Raw genomic sequence first — 11,311 nt, 5'->3', positions numbered from 1 at the left:
AAGAGACTCCTCTCAATATATAATTTATTATGCAACAAAATATATAATCGCAATATCTTACCGACTAAAGCTCATTGCATTTGGTTAATGTTCTATATATTATAGAATAAAACTTGATTGATTATTTTGGTTATGAAAATTTTATTAAAACCAAAGTTTATGAAACGATACTATTAATCATACTTAAAGGTAATTATAATAAATCTCTCTTTTTTTTTAAAATAATGTATCACCCATAATTCTTAAAATTATAACTGGGTCTATCTGATATGACATGAATTTATCTAAAGAGTAACAACAAAAGACAAAATCCTGCATCATTGAGAATAAATATTGAAACATGCAACTTTTCAGTATGGGATAATTTTTAGAAATATCAATGATAATATTAATATGATGCGCAATTTCAATCTTTCAATAGCTAGTAGCTACACTTACACATTAATTCTTCATTCGATCAAACTATTCATAAGTCATAAAAACATGAACTATCTCAAATTTTAGATAACTCACTAAATAAGTATAAAATATTCATTTGCCGTATTATGCAACAGGTCAGCAACAACTAGTAGAACCACACATCCCATGTATGGGATAGCACCATAAAGTTTTTGGATTTTGCCAAGTCCTACATTTATTTTTATAAAATTTGAGTTGTTAAGTTACGCTGTTTTACTGCGAAGAAAATTCTTATCTCCTAGTCAATGAACTAAAGTGCCAAGGGTGAAATAAAGCAAAAATAAAAGTCAAAGATTCAAACATCTTGTCTCGACTCCCAGTTCTCCATGTATTGTAGGTTTCACTGAATATTTTAATTTAATTTAACGAGACTAATTCATTTTCAATGCACAAATAAACTGCTCTACGCACAAACGACAGACAAGAAAATGAAAGGCTACCTTCTAAGAACCCACCATTAAATCACCGACTAGCTAGGGGAACTTTCTTCATCCAAAGACGTTGAAATTATTGAAACCTTAATAATTAAATCAAAACACTATAATCCATCAAACCCATGTCTTCAAGAAGCATAAGGAGGCCAATACAGATGAAACTCAATCTTATACACAACGGTCCGACCCTTGAGATCAATCGGAGAAGAAGCAACGTAACCTTGCACGAACAAGAAATCCTCAGTACCTCCCACCACCGGAAGATTCGAGTGCTTCACATTGTTGGTCACTCCAACCACAGAAACAGACCCCTTGTGGTTTTTCAAGTTCAGAGTCAGCTTAGCGACTGAGATGCTCTGAAGCCCATCAAAGCTCGAGGTTATGGATGTTCCTTCTGCCGTCCCGACAACTTTGGACGACATGTTGACTGTCTCAGTCAAAATGTCCTGAAACACAAAATAGGTACCAAATGGGGTTGTCGTTTGAGTCACTCCTGGTCCTCCTGTAATACCTTCTACTATGATGTAGCCTGTTTTGTTTATGGTTTCGTGTTGGAAGAGAGAGAAGTGGAGGGACTTCAGGTGGCCGTGGCGGTCGTGGTGGTGAGAACTGGCGGCGACCTTTGATGGGGTTAAGGTAAGAAGCAAGAGAGGAAGAAGAAGAAGAAGAAGAAGAAGATGGTGAAGAGAGGTTGATGAACGGAGAGCCATGGCTTTTCTTGTTGGATTTGATAATTAGGGTTAGAACATGAAGGGATATTTATAGGGTAATAATTTGTGTGTGTAAATAAATTATGCTATGTGTAGAAATTAATTTGATGAGGCTTGGTTCACGTTTGATGGTATGAAAAAGCTTGAAGTGACTTTGTGGTTGACGGCATAAAAACTTGCAAATGAGGGCGCAAGTGAAAAGGATAGCTTGACGTCCATACCACTCACCACCCTTTTAGACATTATTAATCTGGCTAGATTTTTTTTTCCCTCTATTGGAATTGTAATATTTGTTTAAATTTCACGTTTAGACGGGTTAATACTTGTGCCCATATATTAACCATTTAGGCACAAAATGATTTTGTTTATTATATTACCTTTGATCAACCCTACCCTACTGTATCAAGACAGTGGATGACAAAAGGACTGTCTGAGAAAATTTTGCAATCTTTTGTGATTAAGGAACCATTTTTATTTTTATTTATTTTTTTCAAAAGGATAGCTTGTTAGTCAATATTCGTCATATGGTCTCTGTTTGTATTGTGTTTAACTTCTTCCTTTGAAAAATACTATTGAATAATGTAGTATATATGTATTGGCAGTCAACTGAATCAGGAATCATAATATTTGGCTTGATCGGTGAATTAATCCCAATTTAATTTGAAGCACTGGAAAAATAAAATTGATAAAACTTATTTCCATGTACTATTTTTACATATATAAAATTAAGGATTTTTAAAAATTATTTTAATATATATATATATGTGACAGAGATTAACCGTAATATTTGTTATTTTCTACAATGGGATTTTGAAAATGTTTCTTCTTCCTAGCTCACCATGAAAGTTGAAAATGGCAAGCTAGTTGGTAGGAAAGAAGACCGAGGAACATGTTAGTGCTCTAGAAGGGTTGGCTGGAAAATAAAGTGGTCAAAATTCAAACTGACAATTGCATTTATATTCTATTATAAATATATGAGAGACTTAGCTTTATAATTATTATTTAGTTATTGCGTGCAATTAACTGTTTTTGATTTGTATTGGTCCATATTTACTTTCCGAATATTATTATGGGTTCAGGTAGCACGAGCTTTTCTTTTCATAGGGAAGCCAGAGCATTCAGATGCAAGTTGAATAATGAATTGGAACGCAAACGACCGAGTCAAAGTTGCCTCGCTTTTATATATTCTCCATATATAATCCATTCGTTTTATAATTATCATCAAACCAAAATTTAGATATATAAAAATTCAATCAAAGTTCATGCTCAAAGTATAGAATCAAATTCATCAATCAAAAATATAAATCAATTTAAATTAAAAAAAAAACCAAGTGCAAAAGCGTATTTAAATGATTGAATCCATAATCACAAATAAGGCTGTTAATTATAGCAACCCGACTTTAAAGGGGCAAATCTAAAGAGCCGGCCTTACAGGCCTTGCTCTTTTTTTTTTTTTTTTTTTTCAATTAAAAAATATAAAAATATATATTTGTAATCCTAAAGAAAGTTATTACACATAAGGTTATATTTAGGAAAATAAATTTAAGCCAATTCACACTGCAATAAATATGTAAAATTTAAAATTTAAACATTTAAGTCTAATATCAAATAGCAACGTCAAAATTAACATTAATAAAAATTAGACTTTTTTTTAGATAGAATAAAAATTAGATTTTATTAACCTTATCAATCAAATCTTGATAAATGAATGAGTGAGGGAGGAATGAGTCTAATGTTTTCATTTCTTTTAGTTAGATGTTTAGTCTCTCATTTTTTTTTCATATTGAATTTAAAAATAATAATAAAGGGGCTTAAAAAGGCCGGCATTGGCCCTAAAGAGTCAGCCTTTTTATTTAGAGGCTCAAAATGATCATTTTTTTTTAAGCCTTAATTAAAAATTTTAACATAAAATAATAGCCCAACCTTGATTATTTTAGGGTTTAAAAGTGCCGGCTCGATGACTCAACCCTAATTAATAGCACTAATCATAAGTGTTAGATGATTCTATATTCTATTATAGGTTAATGAAATGGCACTATGATCATTCATATTGTAAACATTGAAAACTTCCTTATAATTCTTTGGAAGAACGTTGAAGAATCAGTTTCTTGTAATGCCCAATTCGAAGGCCACAACTCCCTATATATAGACTTAAGTTAGTGATATTTGCAATTCATCTTCTCAACAAATTATAAATATTACTTTGATCTCTAATTTTATAACAATTACACCCCTTAAACCTTGAAATTTTTCCAAATAAATCACTTGATTTAGGCTTATTTTAATAACGGCCGCACTCTCTTAATATTCATGTGTGGCCCCTATATGTTCAATTTCATTCCAATATATGGCTTAGATTTATCTGTCCATTTTCAAAATAAAAACTTTCACTGTGTGGAATTAGATTTTCACAGTTACATTGTTAATATCATAGTTCAAAAAAAGTGATAATACAATCAACTCAGTTGGCAAGAGATATGTATATCTTAATCAAAGATCTTAAGCTTAAGTTCTAAAAATGCAACAACATTTAATAGTAAAGCTTTCATTCAAAAAAGTTCCAATTCAAATTAGTTGGAGCCATTGGCTCTCAAACACCAAATGGTTTATGTTTGTGGTGAACAACAAATATCAGATGTGTCAGAGACACTAAGTCTCAATTGATAATAAAAAAGTATCGAGCTCCCTTACCACAGTTCATTCAAATGTAAAAAAATACAATGCTTTGGTAGAATAAGTTTTGATTTTATCAAAATATGAGAAGCCACAAGTCTAAATTGAAAGTAAAACTGATTGATGAAACTAAGGTTATAAGATATAAAAGTATGAGTCTTTGTTTGAGTGTTGACTGTTTTCTTCTATGTCTTCGTCTTCTATTTATAGTGTCAGAGTGGTGGTAGATTCTCCTTAAGACCTAGCACATTTTGCTAAAGAATAAAGGATCTCACGAAACTCATAGCACAGTCTTTATTCCACGCTCTCTATTTTGATAATCAGCTTGTTTCACCGAGATATTTGAGCATGAAGTCCGTAGGTTTCGACATTACTTGAGATCGTGTCTTTTCATGCCAATAGTCCAATGTTTGCAGCTAATAAGATTTCAGTATGTTTATTCCATCGTGACCTCTTACTGAGTCTCGGGGCCGGCCCCTTTATTCATTGGAATTAACGCTTCAGTTACTCAACCTAACTAGTCCTGTAACCTATCTAAACGACGTTTTATATTTTAGCCCAAACAGTTATTATTATTATTATATTATTATTATTATATTATTATTATTTTAAAAGGAGTGATGGTATACAAAAGTTAGACTTACATGTGAGATTTAACCTTAAACATTTTACTAAGCATGTTTTAACTTTGAAAAAGTTTAATATTGTTGTGAAATCAAACTAGATAAGGTGAAAAATTACCCAGACTTCAATTTTAGTAAACTCGTAAATGAACTCATTGAATTTGAAAATAGAAAAAATAAAAGAACAGGACAGCAATGTTTACATTCTTTCTAAACATTACCTTTAGTTTGTCACTGTCAGTTGACATCAATTTCTACAACTCATGACAAATAAGTTGCCTATTCTGACTTAGTTTAATTTAACGTCAAACTTTGGAGCTGTACATCAAAAATCATATTTCAAATTAATTTAAAACTAATCAAATATGACATTTACATCATTTTCAAATCATCGTATTCTAATATATGAGTAAGCCCTAGTTCATAGTATGCATATAACATTTATTCCAAACCATAGATTTCCTAATTTCCTTAATAATGATGCCCTCTACTTTAGTAATTGGGCCTAAACTATATACATCTAATGCATGGGGTAAAAGTCCTACTTAAAATAATAAATTACATATTTCATTCTATTTTCAAAACCCTTACTAAATGCAACATTCCTTCTTTTCCCCCAACAATAAATGCAACATTTCACTATATATTTGGGTTGGGCCATTCATTTTTATTATAATATCTTTTATTGCTGGAGTTTGAGCCTAAAATTTTGACTTGAGATTTGTATAGATCATTTGCTCTAAGCTTTTGAAACACCTGAGAAAGATAGAAGCCCAATGGATATTTTACCTTTGGGCCAATTTTTGAATACTTCTAAGTAAAACAATGTTTGAACTTTTTTTTTTCTATCAAAAAGATTATGTCTAGTGAAAGGAGTTGATCCCTCATAATATGGTGAGCTAATATTTAAATTCTCATTGGCTACCCACATTTAATACCCAATAATGCTTGAAATGGGATTGACTTTAATAGGTAGGTAACAAAAATTTTTTCCAAACATTTTAGGGAGACCGAAATAATTTGATAAAAAATAGGTCTTTTGGAAAAATTAAAATTTTAAGTCATCATGATTTATATTAATTTTTAATTTAGCTCATAAATCAGATAGTATATTGACTAATGACTTGAGTGGAGCACTCAAGAGAGACTATGAAGACAAAAGATTAGACTTTAAATTAATTAAGAACTCAGAGTTCAAATTTTAATCAAACTCAATTTTTTTAAAATGAAGTAACATGACTTACATCATGGATGATTACATTAGAAAGGGCTTTTAAGAAGGTTACTGTCTATAAAAGGAAAGGAGAAGGGTTTAGGTACATAGTGTCATGGTTATAATGAAATTTGAGTGGTTCAAATTTACAGTTTTTAATTCATTATATTTAAACTGTATATTTATTCTTCACAGAATAACAGTTTGAAAGTTATCTTTATTTTAAATTTTAAATTTAATAATATATTGAAATATTTAAAAATAACATTAAATTTAGATCTTCCAACTATAATCTAGATAATATGATCGATCATAAAGCACTTAAAGTGTCTCCTAAGGAAAGTCCCCAGTATATCCTAACAAAACAATTATTCCATGAATACTTTTACTTTTTATGTTAGGATGAGTCATTCTTTTGTTGGGTTTTGAGTCAAAATATTTTTCTTTTAATTTTTTATAAAAATAAAATTTTATTTATTACTAAAAGCTAATATACTACATATTTAAAAAGTGACCCAATCAAGTGATTGGACTAAAAAGAAACAATAAAGTAGGAAAATAAACAAAGCTAGAAATAGAAAGCTTTAACAACACAAACAAAGAACACAACACATCAAGAGCTTATAGAAATAGATGGCAGTTGATAGGAGAAAGTCCTACAAGCCTGAGATGTGAACATCTTCTTAATCTGGTTGGACCCATCTTCAAATGTGTAACCATGCACAAAGATGCTTTATAGGCACTGATATGAGAACTAAAGGTTCTTAAGAAAGAGGCAAGAAGCCAAAACATATCTACTTGAAACCATAGGTCTAATGACAAAGGAAACTATAAAGACCCACGATCAAAAGGCACTTTATTAACTAGGTTAAAGACGTGCACACAAAACACTTGCCTTGTAACATCTAGGAATTTTTGATTGGACTAGGTAAGGTTTATTAAGAGCAGACAGAAGAATTAGGGGTCAATCTAGCTAATTAGTAGTGAAAATTTAAGGAATGTAGGGAGTTTGGACTTTAATTAAAGGTATCAAGCATATTTTTAGGAGTATTGAGCCATGATTGGGCCCAAGTTAGATAGCTGTAGTTGGACTTTACCCAATGTATCATCTATCTTGGTGGATTGCTTCATGCACCATAGTGGATTAGGCAAAATTTTGTTTTTAAACTTAGCTAATAAAACAATGTCTGTAAAGGTTGGAGAACGAGAGAGCTTGAGAATAAGAGCTTCTTTCTATTTGGGTTTACAATCTTTCATCTTTTAATGTTCTTAAGAGCTAAACAACTCTTTGGTAAGTTCCTACACCCTATTCTTTACCACTTTCGTACCTTCCTTTTTGCATTATTGGGTTTTAGTGGTTAAGATTCAAAAATGGTGAGAGCCATTGCTCTGACCTAGTCACTATAAGGGTTATAGGGAGCTTAATAAAGGTTCTAAATGATGTTTTGAGCTAATGTCAGTATGTTAATGTGTATTAATGAAGTAAATTTTAGCTAAACCCTAGTACTAGACAACTTAATTAGTATTAATGGGTTAGTGTGCAGTGTTGTTTAGCTAGTAAGTTGCAAGACAGGATGAGGTAAGTTATGGGTAATGAGTTAATAATTAAGTACATTAATAGGAGTCTTGTAATGACCTCCATCATTATCCCACGACATACTTCGTAATCAATTCTCTTTACCAAAGAGCCAACTAAGGTTTATGCAACCTTAAGTCTTTGCACAATAAGAGTGTCTCCCCTCTTAATTTCAATACTTTCATACACACAAACATACTCATGCATAAATGTCCTACTCTCTATTATAATATATGATAATAAGCTCTACAATTTGTCATAATACTCACATATTTGCATAGTTGACCTCCTTCTCAAAAATAGGGGCCAACAACCACAAAATTGCATAATATCACATTTAGGCTCCTATGCAAATGAAACAATCCTCACATATAGAATTATGCATTTGACCTGGAGTTGGCAAATTAATAATTTTATTGCACAATGATAAAACTAGAGACATTACAATTAAATCTTTAGTTCTTGGGCGTCAATGCCTTCCTTTTTCCCTTCACCTTCTTATCCCTTGAAAAACATTAAGTAACAAGAGTGAGATAAATAATATCAATTACTATGAACTTAAAGAGAGCATATTAAAGTGTGGCAATTACATTTATAACAATTAATAACATAAACAAGCATATCATTTCATAAAACACATTTTGCACAAGTACATACTCATGATTATGCAACCATCTTATATTTCTTCTGATATCATTTGACTGAACACATGGGCTATTAAATGTATAGGCTTAATTCATATGACTAAAATTAATCTCGCTCTCCAATTGTGATGGGTTACATGGTCAAAGGCTTCCATACTCACTCTCGAACTAATGAGTTCCCCTTACTCAAATTTGAGAGTATTATAAGTTTCTTGACCCATATTGTCTAATATAGGATCAATGATACTGAGCATCATGTCTGACTCATGCCACACCTATAGGTAGAACGCAATAGTAAGTACATTGACTAGCCCTTTAATTTTTTTTCCTAACCACGATGTGTAAACTCAATGGAGGCTACATCACTTTAATTTTTCTCTATGACTAGCCCTTGACTATTTATGGTAAACTCTCACTTATCACATGCCTTCCCACATATCATTATGCATATTACTTATGCATCTTGTTATGTAACATACTACAACTCAAGAACTATGACTACCAATATAATGCTACCATAATCATGTCTTGCTAATAATTTACATAGATTATACATGCTTAGCATACGACAGTCATCTCATCACTTCATAGTCAATCTAAGCCTATCATATTAGCATAAGTTTCTTAGCATCAACACATCACACGAAAACATACTTTAATCACAATGTCATTCCAATACCATAATCTATAGAACATAATCAAAATAAATCCATGCTATACATTTAATTACATTAATAACATATCTAGGTGTTAATATTGCAAACACAATTATATGAAATTATAAGTTTTCAATTACCTTAACTCTTGAGTTTACTACCCTAAGAGTTTAATTTTAAATTTTGGAGGGAGCTTCTTGCTAATTGAAACTTTGAAACACTATGCTCTACACATAACATTATCAAGCACAACATCAATGACTAATTCCCTTAATTATGATTAAGGCCTAATTTGTCACTAAGCATAATCAAGCCTTTCTAACCCCAAAACTAACTTTCATTAGTTCATTTATCCTTCCTTAAGCCTAATAATTGTCATTACCTCCCATTAGCCTAAACTTGATTATTTAGCATTAGGCTTAGTCCTAATTCAAGAGCATCTAATGCTATCTTTAATAAGAACTAAGGTGTAGAAGCATTAGAGAACATTAGTAAGCCTTATTAATGACTCAAGAGTAGCTGCAACTACCTTATAACTCTAATGCCCAACTACCCCATTCATTTAAAACCAAAATAGAGGAGAAAAGAGGTAGATAAGGGATCACAAAGCTTACCCCAAGCCTTAAAATGTCCCAAAGAGCTCCAAGACCACCTCCTATGGTGAAACCCTAGTAAAGCCATATTTTGTCCACTTGATAAAACCCTTAAACTCCCTTCTGATTTGATTTTTAAACTCCATAGTCAAATTTAAAATTCTAAAAAGCTCGCCCTAATGCGAAGCTTTGTCTGCCACGGCGAAAAGCCCAAAAAGGACATCATCACTAAAGCCCTTAAATCTAGGCACAACCAGCCTAATTATCCTTAAAACCCTAATTTAAAATCTCTTAGGGGCTAAATAGGCCTTTCTGGCCTAATTATTAAGCTTTAATGCATCCAATTAATTATTTTAAACTCTTTAACTAATTAATTTAATTCCAAGTTAAATTTTAAGATGTTACAAGTCTTAACTTTTAATTGAGGGATGAAAGGGGATGATTTATAATGGATAGTCATTAATAGTGTATAATGACAATAATTGTAGGTTTTAGACTCTTAGCTACCTTAGAATGTTTAAGCTGGCTAGAGATTTCAAGGTTTGTCAAGCAAGCTCTTGGTTTCTAAACTAGGGGTTGAGGCAACCGGGAATTAATTTCTTTTATATGCGTTTTATGCATAAAACTATTTACTAGAGCTTAATTCAGCATGATAATGCATGAGATTAAAGACTAGCTATATGAAAAATATAAGATTTAAGTTGTGACATTAATGATGAAACTAAGGTCTACATGGGTCACTTGTGATATTATGGTATGAGAAAGTATAAAGGTATGCCATTATATATTATATATGAACATAGGTAGGAAGGAATGTTAAAATAAAATGATGTTATTATAAGAAACATGAGATTAATGCTCTTCTTTGAATTTATTAAATTTGATATAAGAAGCCTTGTTGCATTAAATATGGACATATAGTTATATGGATTTGTATGTACGAATGCATCAGTTGACTAATCATTGATATTGATAAAGTGAACTTTGCTATTCAAGCTTTGATAAGGTCATATATACATAAGTATGTCATGTAAGCATGATTTGTTTTGCATGATTATGGATTATGTATTGAGAAATGCATGCAAGTTCATGAGTTATAGAGTTATTATTTATTATGATATGATTGAGTATGCCTATTCATTACATATTGAACTTAAATGATTATAAATAGGTAAGGGTTCACTCGAGTGTTAGTAGAGGGTATGATTGAAAATCTATATAATATGGTCTCCACTGAGTTTACACATAATGGATGGTGTAATTATTAATTACATGCACTCAGTACTATCATTAACCTACTGGTATGGCATGGGTTGGGCAATTATGACACTCTGGCATTCAAAAAGTAGGAATCTATGGTCTAAAAGTGAGTGTAGGTACCTTAGCCAGGCAACCACTCACGGTTGGAGAGCAGAGCTAATTTAGTCATATAGGTTAGTTCTATACTTTATTAATAGCTTATAGATTTAGTCAGAAGATGTAAGGAGAGTAATAAGAAGGAATGCATGGTCATGTGCATTACATAGCTATTTCATACATGCTTTATAAAGAAATGGTTCGATGGATAGAAAGTATGTGGTATTGCACTTTATGTTAGTTACTTATATGTGTGCCTCAATCTTTGTATCTTGGTTACTGAGATGTCATATCTCCTTTGCTATTTTCTTCATTTGGCTTTTCAGGGAATGACTGTAAGTATGGCATGGGAGAAAGGGAGACCAAGTTAAAGA

The 11,311-nt window shown here is 31.5% G+C and overlaps 1 protein-coding gene across 1 annotated transcript; it reads right to left on the bottom strand.

The window, feature by feature from the left end:
• Window positions 1–729: 729 nt before the first annotated feature.
• Window positions 730–1,680, bottom strand: LOC129311939 (dirigent protein 19-like). The gene has a single exon (XM_054954450.1). The coding sequence runs from the start codon at window positions 1,601–1,603 to the stop codon at window positions 1,022–1,024; it is 582 nt and encodes a 193-aa protein (XP_054810425.1). The 5' UTR covers window positions 1,604–1,680; the 3' UTR covers window positions 730–1,021.
• Window positions 1,681–11,311: the final 9,631 nt, after the last annotated feature.

This window comes from Prosopis cineraria, unplaced genomic scaffold (genome assembly GCF_029017545.1).
Source record: "Prosopis cineraria cultivar Desert tree isolate PC_DT_omini unplaced genomic scaffold, ASM2901754v1 PC5, whole genome shotgun sequence".
Taxonomy (NCBI): domain Eukaryota; kingdom Viridiplantae; phylum Streptophyta; class Magnoliopsida; order Fabales; family Fabaceae; genus Prosopis; species Prosopis cineraria.
This window is presented reverse-complemented; position numbering and strand designations above follow the sequence as displayed.